Here is a 19057-nt window from a genome sequence, read left to right on the forward strand (position 1 = left end):
TGCTTATCAGACAGAAGTATCGCTGCACCACCGGTTAATCTCTAGTTTTTTTAGGATTGACCTATCTAGGTGTTTTTTAAAGAAAAAACAAGTTGCTGTCCATTAGTACCAGCACAGTGTTACTACTGTTTCGACTTTGCATCGCCATCGCTCGCTACAGTCTTCTCTTTAACTCCCTACAAAGTTGTAGCAGTTATACCGTCCACTGTAGCAGCGTTACGAGTTATGATTAGCGTGAGGCAACAGTACCGATTTCACAGCGCAACAAGTGATGACATTGCTCGGCGACCTTTCGGTGCTTTGTTACGTAGCCGTCCTTGCCGAGCCATCAACCTCCACAATTTCCAGCCAGCTCTGAGCCACTGAGCTCTTCCCTCTCCCGGCAGCCGGCAGTGCGATTTATGGGGTGTTCAAAGCGAGCACCGCATTTGCACCGAGCCGGACGTACGAAAGTGACGTGTCCGTGATCGGGCTTGGCCCGCCGAGAGGCTCGGCAGGGCCCGGCCGGGCGCGGGCGGGCAGGTGCAGGAGCAGGAGGAGGAGGAGGGCGACGATGATGACGATAGAAGCGGCAAAATTAACGCTCGCGCGCACCAACTGATTGCCTCCATGATCAAATCGCAGGGTCGGTGGACCCCGACCACGTGAGCGCCGCGCGCAAAAACTTCCGCCTTGCCCCCCGGCCTCTCGCTTCCGGCTGGCCAGATTGCTTTTCCAGGGCTGTTTGGTTCTTGCTAATAGGAAACCAAGCTAAAATTTAGGCATATTTAAAATGTTTGGCTTTCATCTTGTTTAAGATCAATTTTTGTTCATGTCTTGATTTTTTTTCTATAGCAAAGCTATGTTAAAATTTTAGTATTTAAAATAGCTGGTCTGATTTTTAACCAGTTAAAATTTTAATTTAGCCTCAAATCAAATACTACTTATTATTAATAAATTTTAACATAACCTTAGTTTTTTTTAGGACGAGAACGAAACAGCGCATAGAGCCCTGATGGGTCCATGCATCAATCGGATACTGTACTGCAGAACTACAGATCGAATGGATTCTCCGCGTGTGTCGGCAATGAAAAACTCAAATAGCAATGTGCTCCCTGGCCTCCACGAGGTTGGATCTTGCCTTTCCGTACAGTAATCAAGCATGCGTGTATCATGGTTTAATGCTTGTTTGCGCTAACAAGCTGCTTTGGTCTGACATGGGGATCTGTAAATAAATTTGGGAGGGCGCATGTGTCCTTCTGGAAGAGCAAATGTTTAACTGTAGCACGTGTTCTTGCGATAACAAAGTAACAATGCTCACTGACTAATGCTGGTTCCATGTCGGATTTGGCAGATCACGGGATCTCGCTGGAATGTTGCGAGTTGCGACCAGACCCTCCGGATCACAAATTCGTACGTACGCTGTGAGCCAAGATTTTCAACCATGGGATGGTAGCAATGGCCGTGTCCGTGTGCGTTGGACTGTTTTCACAATTCTGGTGAAGATTCGGTTGCAAGCTTGCTGGCTCAAAATTTCCGTGTCTCGGCACGGTGACGAGCGAGAAAGGCAATGGATGCTTGCGACATAAAGAACCTGTCTTTTCTTGCGCGTAAAAGTGCTATGTCTCCGTGTCACGGGCAGCAGGCGGCACGCCCTTGTTGTAGGTCTTAAAAGGTTGGCCTTTTCTCTTGAACGCAAGGAAGGCGCCACTTTCATCGTCAGGCTGCCACTCTTGATCCTCCTCTCGTGCAAGCCGCGTCCTCTATCATCCATGCATCGTACTCCTCCTCTTGCCACTCGACTGCCTTCGGATGTCACAACCTTGTTAACTGTCCAAGATTAGTAGAATTAACCTCTCGATTACCCAACCTCTTTACTTATTGAAAGTCAAATAACGCAGCCATGAGATGGAAAGATCGTCGAAAGTGAGGCTCCAAAGATCAGGTGAAAGCTCATAAAGGCTCCGCGGGCCCGTACAAATGACTCTCCACACACAGCTAGCCCAGACCCTGCCTCTAGCGTAAGGTCAGCAATGGGCGGGCTGCAGATTAGGTCTCACTGATTTTACACCCGACGAGAGTAAGATTGAGTTTTCAACTGTCGCGGGTTGAAGCTCTGAAGATCGAGTCAGAATGGGGGTTGATTTTTGCCCGTTGTGTCTGCCTCCCGACCGTCACCACCGCCTCACGCTCACAGCCATCGCCACACCCATGAGTCCCTGCTAGGATCAGAACCGAGGATATATTTTCACCCGTTAGACGAATTAAATTCGAGTCAGATTTTACTATTCGAGTTTCAGATCAAATATATTGTTACTACATCAAGCACCGACCTGAGCCATCGCCACTCCTACTCCACCGATTGCCTCCCGTACCTGTCGGCCGTCTGCGACGGCGCATATCACAAGCGGGTGCCCGCGGAAAAGATTTTGCTCCCACTCTCGGGCCGACCGAGGGGCGAACTTGCGAAACGGAGCACGACGATCCGCGCAATCATGCGGCGAATCACGGAGGCCGGCGGTGCCGTGTCCGTGTGCCGCGCGCTCCGGGCGTCGCACTCGCGTAGTCGCATCAACCCCCACGCTGGGGAGCGAGCCGGTTGGTGCTGCTGCTCCAGGCCCACGGGGAGGGGCGCTCCTCGTGCCTTTTGCCCTTCGTCGCGTCCATGCAGCCGAGCATCCGATGGGAACACAGCACGGCTGCGGGATCTTCTGCGTGCGGGATCTTCTTTTTTTTTTGTTGCTAGATCTTCTAGCCAACCACGCTGCTGCTCTCGCCCGCGTGCGCAAAGTTGCACCACCCTTGCTTTGGCTACGGCCAACGCCGACGGTACGATTGCAATGCGACGAAGACTACCTCCTAATCCAAGATTTTGAAATCGAAAAAACAACAACAAGATTTTCCATCCCACAGTCGAGGGGAGAGAACTTCCTCTGTCCAGGAATACAAGTCTTATTTTATCTTGCACATAGACCAAGTAATCATTAAAGATGAGTAGATTACCTCTAATTATCTTCTCTAAACACTATATTTAATACATGCATGTAAGACATACAAAGTAAAAAAAAATACTCAATTTATTAGGAGTATAGAGGGAACAACACACATTTTACATTAAAATGTGAAATGAGTCTTGTATTATTATATAAAATATAAGTTTTATATCGTTGGATGGAGGAACTGACGTTTTTTTGGGTTGCCAAAGGGTAAATATATTAATAAAGTAGCACAGCACATCCCAGTTACAAAAAAGGACCTTACAAAAAACGAAAATTACATAGAAATCCTTGAAGGTCCTATTCATGTTCTTCCAGAGCACCGATCTCTTTTTGCCGAGCGCAAACGAATCAGGAGATCCTCTTGCTTCGTTGATGGGGACTGGTGAGACCGCAACAACCAGCGACTATTAATGTGACGTTTTATAGACTAATCGGAATAACAACAAAGATATTATCTTTATTCTATTTTATACGCCGTTTTAGCTTTCGACATGTAGAATAAAATTATAATAAAAATTTTTAACTTAAAACTCCACAAATTAAATCAATAACATATAAACCACAAATACATCACACTTATTAATTTAAAACTCAATTTTTTAATAGTTTTAATATAAATACTCTAATAAAATATCATCTTGAAAACCAAAAATAATATTTATTAATGAACAAAATTAAATTTATAAAACAATATCGAACACAGTAAATATCGATCCGATCAGGGGACAAAATTGCCAGCCAGGTCCTTTCGTCATTAACTAGTTTTTGAGTCTTGACCTGCACTGAAAACCATGTGCGACCTGTGCTCATTTCATGTCGTTTCTGTTCATTAGCTAGTCTTGTCACCTTAGTGTCGTCTCGACACTGGAGTACATGTCTCGCCAGTTCGCCGTCAAAATGTACCGGTGGATTGAGGGTGTGGTAATACTGGGAACGATCAAGAGTAAATACGCCGTAGAATATACAAACCTAATCCAAATTTCTGAATTGAAAAAAAGATCTCAAAGCTTTACAAAGTCATCAGAAACTACAGAAAGTATAAAAAGAGGCTAATGAGAGTTTGCTCTTAATTTTTTTTTAATTCTAATGGCAGTCCGTAGTGTTTCAGGTACTTGCAGAGGTAGCGGCACAAAGCTCGAGTCAGACAGCTTCCCTTTTCTCAGGTCGGAAAGCCGAGCCGACATCGGGGCCTTGCTCGGGTGCCCGGGCGGGCCCGCGAGAGGCACAGGCGATGCGTCCTTTAATCTAATCGAAAGCAAACAAGGGAACGCAACAGGGAGACACAGACCAGCTGCTGCGAAACGCAAGCAACAGCGATTGGAAATGAAATTGCTGCCCCCTCTCTCTCTCTCCCTGCTCACTTCGGGAAAAGCAAAGCGGCTTCTCGCCCGTCTTGTCACCCTTGATGTCTCGCCATTAACTTCCCAGCTAGCCCTCTCATCTCAAGCCAACAGGCCTTTTGACTGTACCTTTGAGCAGCTGCGCGGTGGGCCCTGAGGGGGCGTGCAGCGCTGGGTCCACTTTACCGGCGCCTCCAAATGCGCGTGGGGTTCCAGGAGCCTGACAGCCCAAAGCGAAAGCGGCAAGTAACCAGACCAGGGGGAACAGCTCTCGTTTGGCCCTGTGCGTGGTTCGTCTGGATGCCATCCATTGCTTACAAGTTGCAGCAGCTGGTCAATCTAAACATGGTTTTAATAATTAAACTGAACACCTGCCAGCTGATAGCATCACTTGATTTTCTGGTCAGATAAGGTAAACATGACGCAAGCCGTCCTTGACCAAAACCCGAATACTATGCTTTGTGCTTTTACTGCATCCGATTTATGGATTTACGGATGCAGGTACGGCGAACGCTGTCGTGTACGAATGGCGCTCGTGAGCCAAGTCGAATCGGGGGTGATGACGCCGACGCACGGAACAATGGGGTGGGTACGCTCGGGCGGGCGTGATCCGCGGGAGCGGAACAAGCGCGCGCCCCAGCTAGCCCGGGTCCCCATGGGCGCAGAGGCTGCCGCGGCATGTGGAGCGGAGCCCCTGGTGCCTGCGACTGCGTGCGGCAGGCGGCAGCTTCCGGCGAACGGCAGCTCTGACCCACGCCCGATAAAAGCGAGGAGAAAGTTGGGGGTGGAACGCTTCAGTTTCTTTCACTGCTGCAAAACTACAAAGCCTGACGGTGCCTGCCCCTCGCCCTGCTCCCTGCTGCCCCCACGCCCTGCTCCTTTTTTTACTCGTTTCCTTCCCATGTCCACCGTCTAGCGCACGATTTTTTAGGGACAATTCGTTTTGTACCACCAAAGTCGACCGTTGGTTTCGGAATTTACAACAGTTATACTAGTAGAGTACTAGTAGTTTTTACCACTCCGTCACATTCCACGTTTTTCATTTTTTTTCTGTAACAAGATGCATACGTCGAATGACAGCTTTACCCTTTGCCTGGACCAACTCCGTCCGCTCTGTCGGCTGTTTGGTTTCTTCGACTCGGTACTTGCCGCCGGCCCGCCGCGGCCAACGAGTCGCGACAGGTGAGAGCCGAGAAGCCTGGAGCAACGTAGCCTCAGGGGAGTAGCCGTCCCTCCTCGTCTCGCGGTCCTGCATTGCTGCTCGGCACCACCGGTCGTCGTCGACCACGCCACCACTGAAAGTTGCCCCTGCTCGGCTGCTCATCCGTGGCACCACCGCTCGCTGCTCCTGCGTGGCCGCATCTATATGCCCCCATCAGTTATTCATCTTGTCCACGATCTAAAAACTCAGCCAAGAACACCCATACCTCCTCCCACTGCAAGAACTTGCAACGAACTCGTGCAACCAAATCCCAACATCCAGTGCAAAATTTGTACTCCCGACATGAAATTGGCTGACTAACAACATCAATGAGCTTACTCCGATGTTGTTCAGGCCTTCGGATTGCACTCTACCACGTTTGTTCAGGCCATGGTCGACGGGATACTTACGGCGGGAGCAAGGCGCGTGCGGTGGGGGAAGAGCAGAGGTGACGATCGCGCGCAGTGAGGGCCGAGAAGCGCGCGGCGGAGCTTGACCAGGGGCGACGGGTGAGGCCGTGGGGGAGCACGGGATAGCGGCAGCGGTGGTCGAGCAGGGCCCGGAGCGGCGGCGGGATTCAAGTGTCGTGAACAAGGTTCATTTTAGGAACGGGAGGGGCAATTTTGTCACGCTAAACAGCGGTGCAACTGAAAATAATACTATGAGATCCGGTGTTATATATTTGAAGCTCAACCTAATAATAAAAATTATTATAAAACTTATGATAAAAATAAGAAAATTAGGTGTGATGAAACAAGAAAAATTATTACATGTCATATTATTTTTCTGTTGTAATAGAATGGTACTGTTGCATCATTGTATGATATTTTATGGAGTCAGATTCGTTGGATGGTAAAATTCGAAATCAGTGATCTCTTGGTGGTACAAAGTGAAGTTTCCCAAATTTTCTACACGTCTGACCTCTCTTTCTGGCCTGGACAGGTGAGTAGAAGTGTGAGAATCGATTAAATTGGATTCAAATTAATTAAATCGCGATTCATTTAGTGAGTTAAGAGCTCTCTCGATATGCCACGTGACATATCTTAAAACCATAATTGCAATTACAAATGATTAAAGATAATACAATTCCATAGTCTCGATATGTGTTTATGCTCAAGATTGAAACATATACTAATTACAACAAGCATCATCGTATCAAAATACAATAAAGAACAAGTAGGTCGAATATATTACAAGTCTTTAATATGATTACAAGATATCTATAGGGCACATACTAGGTCCCTCATTTCTTTATCTCATCACACACAACTCTTTTTCACACGCACACCATAGAATCATGTATCAAACGTCGGTATGTAATAAGGTAGTCAGGTCATCTTTTCTCTATTTAGATATGTGGCAATACGAAAAATATTTAAACCAACAACACCAAAGATAGATATTTAATCGACCTAAGCGGGCCTATGATAATTGAAATCCTGTTCCCGATCCATTCCTATCACCTGTCCAAATCTAGTCTCATTCTCATAACTCATCAACCATTTAAGATTAAATTAAGCGAGACAAAATTAAATCATAAAGCTCGTGAACCATGGTCGAACAAACGCTCGACTTCCACTATTGACACGAGCCTTGATAAGCATAACACATTTATTTTAAGTTGAACTATTTATATGATATCATCCCGGGTTACAAATAGATCAATAGATAACAATACTAAGAAATAGTTATGCAACAAATAGGATCTACAACTAAAACCCACATTGACTAACTATCATACATAACATACATATCGCAATTATCAAAATAAAACAACATATGATCCAAAGTAGGGGTACAATACATTTAGATGCTTGACTTAAGCTTCAACTTCACAATCAACAGTAACACCCTCCGGATCACCATCGGTCACATCCATGTTGTTCACAGTCAGCAAGCATGAGTAAAATGCAATGCAATGCCATTTAAATGCCATGAAAATACATATGAATGAAGTGCACTAGACAAAAGAGCATGATATAACAGAATTTATGCAAGGAGAAGATCATATTCTCATAGTATAAACAAATAAGCGAGACGATGTCCTAATCATCAATTCAATCAAAAGATATAGGTACACCAAACGACTTATATTTATAAATGACCTAATATGCCAGCCATTATTATTTTTATGTAAGGTTACACAACTAAGGAATTTTGAAAGTGATCTCGACCCTAAGTTATTTTTATTAATTTTTATACTGGTTTTAGAAGTCATCCATGTGAGATCAAACATATGCCAAAACAATGGGCCAAACTCCTCTGACATGTTGAGCACTATGTTTCCAAGAAATTATTCTTTTTAACAAGATTATTAGAATTAGATTCACAATTTTTGGACTAATCATGAATTAATAGTGATTAAGACAAGATTTAGCACAAATAGATAAATACAGGAATTAAACAGCAATTTACCTGATCACAATAATTTTATACAGTAGAGCATAAGCATACGAAGCCAACAAAATTGATTTGACAATTTTTAAAGCTATAATAGATTTACTATGCATTTTACAACCTTCAGTCCATTAAACAATAGAACAATTAATCCATTTCGTATTTTCTGGTTGTATTCGAATTAACCAAAATACTCCACAAAGCTTTTTTCACCCATATATTCGTCTAGCCTAGTCATAGCCTCATGGGCCCAGGCCTAGTTGACGGGATCAAGCTCTCAACAGAGCATGTATGATGTATAGAACAACTGGTCGGTAGCATGGCGAGCTCGTCGATAGCCAACATGGCACAATGGAGGACTTTTATTTACATTTAAATGAGTGCATGCCGTCTATTTTTTTCATTCGATGGTTTAGATTAGCCCAATGATACTCTATCGCCTATCAGTATCATGGGTATCATTAAAGAGTATCATGTGCATCATAAGGGTACGATTGGAAAAAAAATTATGATAAACTTGTAAATTATATATTTAATTAGGGAAGGTCAAAATGTTAGTTTATTTTTCAGATAAGCTTTCACTTATTCTGTTCATTTTATTTATTAGGGTTTTCACCCTCCGTCAGTCGGTCGATGATGGATGGCGAAGGTCCGAAGTCCGGTAGTCAATGACGTAATTACCCCTAAGGGTATCAAAATAATTACAATAATATCTACTAAAATGGACGGTTGGATTACAATAATGATACTCTTCACCATTTAGTATCATGGCGTACTGTAAAGGTTCTCGGCATAATGAGGGGGTTTCATTGTGTCCTGTTTCAACAACATGCAGCGAGTGGGGAGCTTGACCCACAGAGGAGCGGCGGCCACGGCCGTGGAGCTCACTGAGCTCGGCCAACGGCAGGGGGTAGAGAGAGGGAGGCTACGGGGAGGCAGCTCAAGGGGTCGAAGAGCTTCACTTTCATGTGCTGAAGGTCGTCGCACTACTTGTCGGAGTGGAGGAGGGCTAGGCGAGGTGGTCAGCGGAAAGGTCCACGACGGCGGCAGTGGAGACCGATGACAAGGAAGCTTCAAGTCTAGCCTGTGCAGTCAGGAATACAATTACAAAAATTTAGGCAAAATCACTAATATTCATCTATGAGAATACATTAATTTTTAAAATTATTTTTAATCTTAAGTCATACGGTGAAAAAGTGAGTTTATATGTAAGGCTCTATTTAAATATATTTTTATCGTTTCATGTTCTATTTTCTTTTAATTCAAATAAATTCAAACTTTTGAACAAAATTTAATCAAATGCTTATGAAATCCATGTTAACATTAATATACATATTTTTGGGACGTGACTAGTAGCAGATGAGGAGTCCTATGTCGAGATACTTAGGGTGATTGTTTGCCCGCATATGAGCAAACTGGCTTGACGATATATATAATCTTAAATAGAAATGTGTTTGGTTGTATGTATGTATTGTTTTAGTCTGAATTAATAGATATAAATGTATGTCCTAAATTTGGCTCGATGGATGCAGGAGTTTGTATCCACTTATGCAGTTGGATACACTTGTCGGTGTTACAAAATTATTTTTATGTGAGTAACTAATTACGGTCTCCGCTCGTGCGGTCTCAGATTTAGTCAAACCAAACAGAAACTTTGCTCAGTCTGTTCAGATAGATACAACCAACGAAACACTCTTTTTTCAACCTACTTACTCTGGTGGCATTTGTGGATTTGTTTTTTTAAAAATAGATTTTATTTCATTAAGTTAATGAAAAAGTTCCGATTTCTACAACAAAGATTTTATCGGACCAAACATTATTATAAAAGTTATTTATTTAGGAGCACAAACTAAAAATAAAATTTAACCAAATAGACATATTCATTATTAAATATTTAATCTATCAGTACTAAATCTGCATCCACACAAACTAAAATATCTGACGTGCTGACCGTGCCCTTTCTTTGTACACTGGCCCGGCGCCGGCAGCGACAGCACCATCAAATTTGGCAGCGTCGGCAGGAGGCACAGCTGCGTCAATAGTTTTACGCCCATCATGGGGGGGCCATAAATATTTTTGTTTCTGCTTGGAGGCTTTGCGCCTGGCACCCTGGCACCCCAGCATTTTGCGAACCGATACTCGACTACACCTGAACTGAATCCACTCCATGTTCGTGCAAAGCATAGCCTAAATTGGATTCAAGCTTGAAAGGAACAAGTACCAGACTGCATACTAGCAGTAGTTTCTAATTGAACGCATCCTATCATATGTTTGGCAAACTACAGTGTTGAAAGAGGAAAAAAAATTGATGCAAACAAGCAAATATATGTAAATGTACAAACAATGAATACCGTCTGATCCATAGCTAGAGTTGATCCTATCATCTCAGCGAGAGATTGATTTACAGAAACCTGTGACCATAAAATATCAGAAAAACATTCGATATTGAGATTAATCGTAGACTTCAAATGAGGATCAAACGAACGACATTCAATTTGCACATTTGCACAAAAAATTTCCTGTTGAAAGCACGTGAGAATGTAAGTTATGATCAACACATGCGCATACATATGGCTAAGTTTTCGGTTTAACTGAGGTTGAGACATGTGGTAGTGTCAGAAGTAACAGAATCTAACTTGTAAATAGTACTTGTTATTAAAAAAAGTGTAAATAGTACTGTAGTAATCTAGTACTTATCATGTGAACTTCTATTGGATAAAGAAGAAGCGGTTTTCTCCTGCCATGCGGTGTGTGTATTAAGAACACGGCAAATCGAATCGTTGCCTTAAAATTGATTTATGAGCCACATGCGGGGCACGCATGGACCACCGGGCGACACCGCCAATAATGGCGAGGTGGCGTGCCAACGCACGGACAATCAACCCGAGATGCAACTAGAGCCAGGGAGAGGAGGAATGCCTTGGAGCAACAGCTCAATTTTTTATTTTATTTTTAGAAAAGAGACTTCTCTCGGTTTACAGTAAAAATCAAATTAGACGCACAAACGAGACTTCTCTCGGTTTACATTAAAAATCAAATTAGATCCAAAATAGGTGTAAAACAGAGTTTCTATTTCTTTTCTGTAGTGGACTGGAAATTGTATTAGGATGGCTGATAGCACATTAAATTTACGACCTATTTTGAACCATTCCGTCGGATTGAAAAACATAGATCAGGATGTTAGAAAAATGAAACATTGTCAATCGGGTCCTCCTCCTCCTGCAGACTCTAATTGAAGCTCAGTCGCATCTCCTCGTTCTTCCCTGCTCTTAGTCAATCACTCCCATCCCTCACCGCTCTCTCCCCTCGTAGTGCCACCGCTACGGTCGGCTCAAGCACTGCCGCCCCCTCAAAACGGATCTCACTCCTTCTCATTCACGTCGCAACGCTTGTGAAGTGGCTAGATCCGGTGAGCGGAAGTCAGCGAGGGCCGTGTGTAAGCCGTTGTCGAGGAGGTAGTGCTTGACAGGGAAGTTGATCTGCATGAGATGATCTTGTTTTCCTTCTTCTTGCTGCTCTTACTATTGTTGGCAATGATGTTGGGAGCAGCAGAGGAGGCGAGGGGGAGTGGATGGAGCCATGCTTGTGGTCATAGCTGTCTATGGCTTCCTTTCCTCGAATCCAATTTAATTCATTCTCAGATCTGCGTTGCCTTTGATAGGAGGGGGGGTATGAGAGGGGATTTGAATTTGGCGGGGCAATTTCTGCTTGGGAGGGAAAATCGTAACGTTGAGGTAGGGACAACGGTGAGACCACATCAAGATGTCAAGTTTGCGGTTGATGGCGCTGCGGCATGCCCTCGTCAAGGCATCAGATCAACAAGTCCTTGTCAGATGGCGACGAGTTTGCATCGTGCTGGTGAACAGTAGTTGTTCTTCGTTTTTCTTCCGAATAAGATGGAAACAATTACCCAAACAGTGAAATGTTTTTTTCTTGTGCACTAAAAATTCCAGTATAAACCATTTCTGAGTGAAAAAATATACAGAACTTCCAAACAGGCCCCTAGGGTATCAGCTTAACGAAAACTAGTTCAAACTACTAAAACAGAGCAACGGCTTAAAAGAATCTGTCTACCTTTGGCTCTCCATGTGCTCTGAAGCACAGAACCATCTGCAAACTGCTCGATTATCAGGTCCTGAAACGCAAGAACGCCCTCCCCTGCTGTAGTGCAGTACTGCCTCTACACCTCTCCCTCCTCTGTGGCTCGCTCCACATCTCTGGTGGAGAGAGACAGAGAGGGGCATGGGCAGACACAGAGACACAGACACGCAAATGGCTACAGGGAGTTGACAGTAATGGACGCCCGGGCTGTAGGAGGTACGCCTAGTAGCAGTACAAAGAATAAATACTCTAGCAGCGCAGATACACAGAATGACAGAAACAACACCATCACGGCCAAGTATAGCAACTGAGCAGGAGTACTGTAAAAATATTCGTACCCAATAAGACTATTACCATCACGGCCAAGTATAGCAACTGAGCAGGTTCACTTTTTTCAGTACTAACAGTAGAAGAAACGTGAGTCATCGGATCCCTTGTAATCGTACTTCTGTGGGGATGTTTTTTTTTATGCCTGATTTTCCCTTGGTTCTCGGCCGCTAAACGTGGAACGTTGGATGGATATCGAGCGGTCATGGAGTCATCTTCAATCTCTCGCGCTTTCTCTCACACATGACAGACCCGACGCCAACGCCTCTCGTTCCTACTCCGAGCCGCTCACTCCTCTCATCTCCAACGACGCTCTTATAATCAGGTCTACATCTGTCATACTTGCTTCGCTAACAACTCTATTTTCATATTCCCCTCACCGCCCGCGGCACCGGCATTGCGTTATCGTATCGTCAAGCTACAGCCCACCACTGGTCCAATCATCGCCCCTTCCTGCATCTAAATCTGGCACCCAAACTATCCACCCTGAGAACCCCATTTCTTAATCCAACGATGACGTATTCACACAGGTTCCCGAAATCTTTTTAGGATTTCACGTGTACGAAAATGTAGGAAGTATGTACTTCTATTGCTTTACTCCACCATACTCCTATAACACCGAGCACTCTACTCCCCCTATATTCTAGGATGATAATTGGACTTATGGATTTAGGTACCTATGGATTTTGCACCTAATAGGTTCGGGTTCGGGTCTTGATTTTCACCTATAGATTTAGTAGGTCTGGTAACTGCAATAGGCTACGTCAAATTTAGATTTTTAGTTTCACTCATGGATGCTACAAATTGCCAGAAATCTCAGCCTAACCGGCCAGTCTAGTTCACCCATCAAACTATAGCCCACAGGCTATCTCAATTAACCACCTCACATCGTCACACACCTAGCCTCCTATTTCCCCGTGTGACCTCCCAGACACCCTCACGCCCAGCCTCCCCGTTGCCTTGCCATGCCGCTCGGCCACCCCTCCTGGCCTCCCCGGTTAGCGTTCCTCGATCTAACGGGCATTAAAACTCGACGGGAACTCAATGGGTGCAGATTCAGATCTCAATTTTTACCAACACTTTAGACTCATATCAAGTTTAAAAGATCGAGTTTTGGATTAGACGTGTTTTTACTCCACCAATCTCGATCCGACCTGTTATCATCTCTACTGTATCACCATCTACCACCCACCACGTCTCTTTCCTCTACCGCCCGCCTGCTTTGCCCTGCGCCGTATTACTGTGCCTGCGCGCATCTCCCGCCTCTTCCGCTCTCTTTTTCACAGGCGACCCCCACCCCCCTTTACACCCAAAAACGCAGCGCAGCAGTGAAGAAGTGTGTTGATTTCTACTGGCACAGCCGTTCCCCTCACCCAGCATCTTTTCCGCCTGCTGCTGCTGCTGCTAGCTCCATCCCCTTGCTAAGGTAGCTGCCTATAGCCTCAACCCCTCTAACCCCCATTCATGGCAATTACCACGATGTGTCACCCCACCACATCGCCACCTCCGTTGCTGCCCCCCTAACCCTGGTTGCTTTCCCTTCCCCTGCAACCCCACCCCACCCTTCTCATTAATCACTTCGCTCCCTCGGCTCCGCGTGCTGAGGTACCTGCTGCTTCGCTTCTCGTGCTTCGCGCCTGTGTCGCGTCCAACGCCGCCGCGATGACGGGGATCGACCTCAACGACACCGTGGAGGAGGACGAGGAGGAGACGGAGGAGATGGTCGCCAACAACAGCTGCTCCCAGCAGAGCCGGACCAGCTCCGCGGCCACGGGGACGTCGCCGCCGACGCCGGCCCAACCAAGGCCGAGCGCGGTGTGCCTCGAGCTGTGGCACGCGTGCGCCGGCCCCGTCGCGCCGCTGCCGCGGAAGGGTAGCGTCGTGGTGTACCTCCCGCAGGGCCACCTCGAGCACCTCGGGGACGCCGCGGCGGACGGCGGCGGCGCACCGGCCCCCGCCGCCGTGCCGCCCCACGTCTTCTGCCGCGTCGTCGACGTCACCCTCCATGTGCGTTCGCCGGTTTGCTGCTTCTGAGCTCAGTGTGTCTGTGTGGTTTAGTGTGCGAGTGAAGCTTGATTGGCTTGTGCTTTTGCGTTTGTTGCAGGCCGACGCGGCCACGGACGAGGTGTACGCGCAGCTCGCGCTGCTCGCCGAGAACGAGGTGAACGACAGCTACAGTACACCAGCAGCATTTGACTCGGTTTGGTTTCCGTGCGTTGGTTAAGATTTTGGGCTCATTTGTTTCTTCGGGTGTCCGCATCTGACGTTTGCAGGAGATCGCGAGGCGGTTGCGCGGAGGATCGGAGGACGGGAGCTGCGGCGGCGACGCCGAGGACGGGGACACCGTGAAGCAGCGCTTCGCGCGGAAGCCGCACATGTTCTGCAAGACGCTCACGGCCTCCGACACCAGCACGCACGGCGGCTTCTCCGTGCCGCGCCGCGCCGCCGAGGACTGCTTCCCGCCCCTGGTGCGCTATCATTGGCTTGAAAAAAAGCTCATCTTTTGGGTGGCGAGTTGTTGTTTTGAGCTGCTTTGCTGAATCATGTTGGTTTCGAGGGCGCAGGATTACAGTCAGCAGCGGCCGTCTCAGGAGCTTGTGGCGAAAGATTTGCACGGCACCGAGTGGAGGTTTCGCCACATCTATCGAGGTACATCAACAACTATTTGCAGGATTTTACCCTGTTTTGGTGCCTGAGAATATGGGCCAATTTCTTCATTAGGCTTGTGTACAGTGCATGCATCTCCAGTTCGAGCTGCTGCACTGCTTCACCCTGAATCATTCAGTACCATTGAATGATATTGAGGGAACTATGTACAAACTATGCCGATTATTCATGTTCTCTGCATTTGCTTAGCACACACTATTTCTCTCCAACTATCTGCAATGTCGTTCGTTAGTTATGGTGACTGTATTTAACATTTACCGTTTGCTCATGAAAATAATTTAGTTATTTATAGGGAAGTTATGGTCCCTGTTTAAGGAATGTAAAGGACAAACATGAGAAGTTATGTGGTCCTTAATTTCTGATGAATCTACATCTGAATGTGCTGCAGGCCAGCCCCGCAGGCACCTTTTAACCACTGGATGGAGTGCATTTGTCAACAAGAAGAAGCTTGTCTCAGGGGATGCCGTACTATTTCTTCGGTAGGCCAACAGACGCCTCTAGATAATTATCACATGTTGCTGCTGCTCTTTTCTGAATCTTCATCAATTTCCAGAGGAGATGATGGGGAGCTTCGACTTGGAGTGCGCCGTACAGCTCAGCTTAAAAATGGATCTGCTTTTCCAGCGCTTTATAACCAATGTTCAAATCTTGGTACACTAGCTAATGTTGCACATGCTGTGGCCACGAAAAGTATGTTCCACATCTACTATAACCCCAGGTAACGAAGAACATGTTGGTTGATTTGTTAATGCTTTCACACTCATGTTGCTGCAAGTCCTGTGGTTTGAGATGGTAGAAACTATAATGTGCGTATTGGGGATAGTATACGTGCAAAAGCTATTTTGCTGGTAGCTAATGAGGATCTGAAATCGTATTCAGTGCTTGAGTTTTTAATGTTGCTCAGCATGTACCACTACATGGTTTGATCGAAGTTCCGTGCTGTTCTTATTGAAATCTAAAGTTAAGTGATAGTACTGTATTGATTTTGCTACTTGTCTTCTACACCCTTCAATGTAAAAAAGTAGTGCTCCTTTTGTTTCTTCATGTATATCTTGCTTACCTTTTCTCTTCTTGACCACAATGTAGAAAAATTAGAATCATATATATTCGTAAACTTTGCTGTAAGCCCAGCCTTTTTTAAGCAATAAAGCAGGTCCTGATCTCAGTCATTGCTTTTAAAACTGTCAGGTTAAGTCAGTCTGAATTCATCATACCCTACTCAAAGTTTATGAAGAGCTTGAGCCAACCATTTTCTGTGGGGTTGAGGTTCAAAATGAGATATGAAAGTGAAGACGCTACGGAAAGAAGGTTTGTATGCTGTAATAGTTCCACTGATCTTTTATGAACTGAATGTTGAATTTTTGACACATGAGATTATTCTACAGATACACAGGGATAATAGCAGGAATCGGCGATGCTGACCCTATATGGCGTGCTTCAAAGTGGAAATGTTTGCTGGTACATTTTCTTTTCTCATTTTTCACATGATGTATGGCTTCCTGCATCAGCTTTGGTTTCCAGTTTAGTTTTTTAGGTGGTAATATCTCAGCTATAACCTAAATTATCGAGCACAATAGGTATTTGTGTATTGTAGTTTTCTCGGCGTTCTTTCACCAATTAACATGTTTTTTACTAGTAGAAACTAAGAAGCAAACATGCACCCGTGATACCAACTTTTGTTTAAACAAGTAAAACAACTAATATCGAGGATCACATGCAACCTGCTATGGGAAATGTGCACTTCGTGGAGCTCTCTCTGTTTCCTGTAGAACATCATTGGAGATAGATTAAAAATACATTATTTGTTCATTTTCATTTTTCTCCTGAGCTCATAATTTGCCATGCACAAATTTTCAAAAAAAAATTCAGAGGCATGCTGTGTGCCAGCCAGGTTTCCTTTATCGGGGAAGCTATAAGTGAACAATCTTGTTTTATTTTGGCGTGTTACCTTCCATAATTACTTTGGCATGTTAACTGTGCTTTGACTTCAACTCCCTTTTGTGGGGCAGAAAATTTGTTCTCTTGACTTTACTACATTTCTCTAAGGTGCTTCTGAATTGGTGGAAATCTACCCCTTCATGACCTTACATCTTTTATTCACTGATGGCCATCTTGGCAGGTGAGATGGGATGATGATGTAGATTTCCGCCGACCAAACAGGGTTTCTCCTTGGGAGATTGAACCGACCAGTTCAGTTTCAGGATCCCATCTGTCTACACCAAATTCGAAGCGACTAAAACCATGTCTTCCCCATGTTAATCCAGACTACCTAGTTCCACGTATGTTTGTTCTTCTCGAACAGAACTGTTTACTAAATATACCTATTTGCTCATTTTCCCCAATGGATTTATTTTTCCTTCTGGTAGATGGAAGTGGTTGCCCTGATTTTGCGGAATCTGCCCAATTCCACAAGGTCTTGCAAGGTCAAGAATTATTGGGTTATAGAACTCACGATAGTGCTGCTGTTGCTACTTCTCAGCCATGTGAAGCAAGGAATATGCAGTACACTGATGAGCGAAGTTGCTCCAATGATGTGAGTAACAATATCCCTGGGGTTCCAAGACTAGGTGTTAGAACACCACTAGGAAACCCTGGGTTTTCCTACCATTGCTCTGGCTTTGGGGAATCTCAAAGATTCCAAAAGGTCTTGCAAGGTCAAGAAGTGTTTCGGCCGTACCAGGGAACTCTAGTTGATAGGTGTATGAGAAATGGTGGCTTTCATCAACAAGATGGTCCTCGTGCACCTAGTGTGGCAGATAAATGGCATGCACAACTCCATGGATGTGATTTTCGTGGGCCACTAGCACCAGTGCTTCCATCTCAATCCTCATCTCCATCTGTCCTAATGTTCCAACGAGGTAATTCAAAGATGTCCCAATTTGAATTTGGGCATGGCCACTTGGATAAGAATGAGGATGATAGACGTGCTATGATTGGCCATGCTGAAGGTACTGGAAGAACAAAGCAAATGTTGATGCGCTGGCCTCATCATGCATCTGGTGAAGTGGTAGATGGACACGTTACTGTTGAAAAATTGCACTCTACTGTTGGTGTTGGAAAGGATGGACCAGATAACAGGGAAGTTCGTACAAATAGTTGCAAGATATTCGGCATATCTTTGACTGAAAAGATTCCAGCAAGAAAAGAAAAGGATTGTGGTGATGCCAATTATCCATCTCCATTCCAGTCTTTGACGCAACAAGTGCCGAAATGCCTGGGCAATAGCTGTGCCACTGTAAGCGTTCTATGATCTGTAACTTTGATGTCATACTAGAGTAAACTGCTTTCTAACTCAAAGAATCCTGCAGGTTCATGAGCAAAGGCCTGTTGTTGGCAGGGTGATTGATGTTTCAACAATGGACATGATGATCTGATCTGTTAGCTTCATATGTTACTATTTCCAAATTATCCTGGAGGTGAAGAAATGCTAGGCCTGCTACCGTCTTCATGTTGGTGATACTTACAGCATCTAAGCATACGAGCTGATCTTTTCTTGTGGGTGTGTGCTCATTATAGCTTAAATATTTTTTGCAGCACTTCTCTATTGTGTAATATGGGTACTCTCAGGTTGATGATTGGGTCCAATGAAGATGGATGAATCAAGGGCGCTGATCAAACTTATATCTTAGTCTTGGAGCTCTTAGCATGACGTGTCTAAGTGCTTCTTGTTATCAGCATTTGCCGCTGCTGTGACTTGACTCTATGCTTATATGCTGTATGCTTTGACAAACCCATTTATAGAGGGTTTTGTTTGTATTATCACCGTTCTAGACTTTCAAGTATTATGAAAACATAATTTGCTTGGTGCTGCTTTGCGCCTCTGCCTCCTTATCTCACCTCACCTATTCTTATGTTAGCCGGTTGATCAGAATCCTGTTTATGTACTGTGACGGTATCAGCATTGATCTGAGAGGTTACTTCTGTTGTCTGTTCTATTGTTGTAGCCTTCTTATTTGGAGTATGCTACTTGTCGAGTGTTGATGATAATGATTTGGAAGTATATCGGTCGAGTGACGTGTGAATAATGTTTGTGAGGTATATATGTT

The 19057-nt window shown here is 45.0% G+C and overlaps 1 protein-coding gene across 3 annotated transcripts; it reads left to right on the forward strand.

Annotated features, from left to right (window-relative positions):
- Positions 1-13591: 13591 nt before the first annotated feature.
- On the forward strand, positions 13592-18842 carry LOC133929413 (auxin response factor 15-like). 3 transcript variants are annotated; one of them, XM_062376155.1, is made up of 12 exons: positions 13592-14351; positions 14449-14505; positions 14618-14812; positions 14909-14993; positions 15400-15490; positions 15565-15729; positions 16200-16319; positions 16397-16469; positions 17131-17290; positions 17378-18246; positions 18320-18427; positions 18546-18842. In XM_062376155.1, exons 1-11 carry the CDS (start codon positions 14007-14009, stop codon positions 18383-18385), a joined length of 2226 nt encoding a protein of 741 aa, XP_062232139.1. In that variant the 5' UTR covers positions 13592-14006; the 3' UTR covers positions 18386-18427; positions 18546-18842. The 3 variants fall into 3 exon arrangements, 2 of the variants coding, with proteins under 2 accessions (XP_062232139.1, XP_062232138.1); XR_009911598.1 differs by having other exon boundaries at positions 13594-14351; positions 18320-18460; XM_062376154.1 differs by having other exon boundaries at positions 13593-14351; positions 18320-18842.
- Positions 18843-19057: the final 215 nt, after the last annotated feature.

This window comes from Phragmites australis, chromosome 9, assembly GCF_958298935.1.
Source record: "Phragmites australis chromosome 9, lpPhrAust1.1, whole genome shotgun sequence".
In the NCBI taxonomy this organism is placed as follows: domain Eukaryota; kingdom Viridiplantae; phylum Streptophyta; class Magnoliopsida; order Poales; family Poaceae; genus Phragmites; species Phragmites australis.

Bases quoted from the DNA above. Each gene is read 5' to 3' on its own strand.
- LOC133929413 (XM_062376155.1), top strand. From the start codon at position 14,007: ATGACGGGGATCGACCTCAACGACACCGTGGAGGAGGACGAGGAGGAG. The intron at 16,320-16,396 runs GTTTGTATGCTG...ATTATTCTACAG, and splicing joins GAAGACGCTACGGAAAGAAG to ATACACAGGGATAATAGCAG. The intron at 18,247-18,319 runs GTAAGCGTTCTA...AGAATCCTGCAG, and splicing joins TGGGCAATAGCTGTGCCACT to GTTCATGAGCAAAGGCCTGT.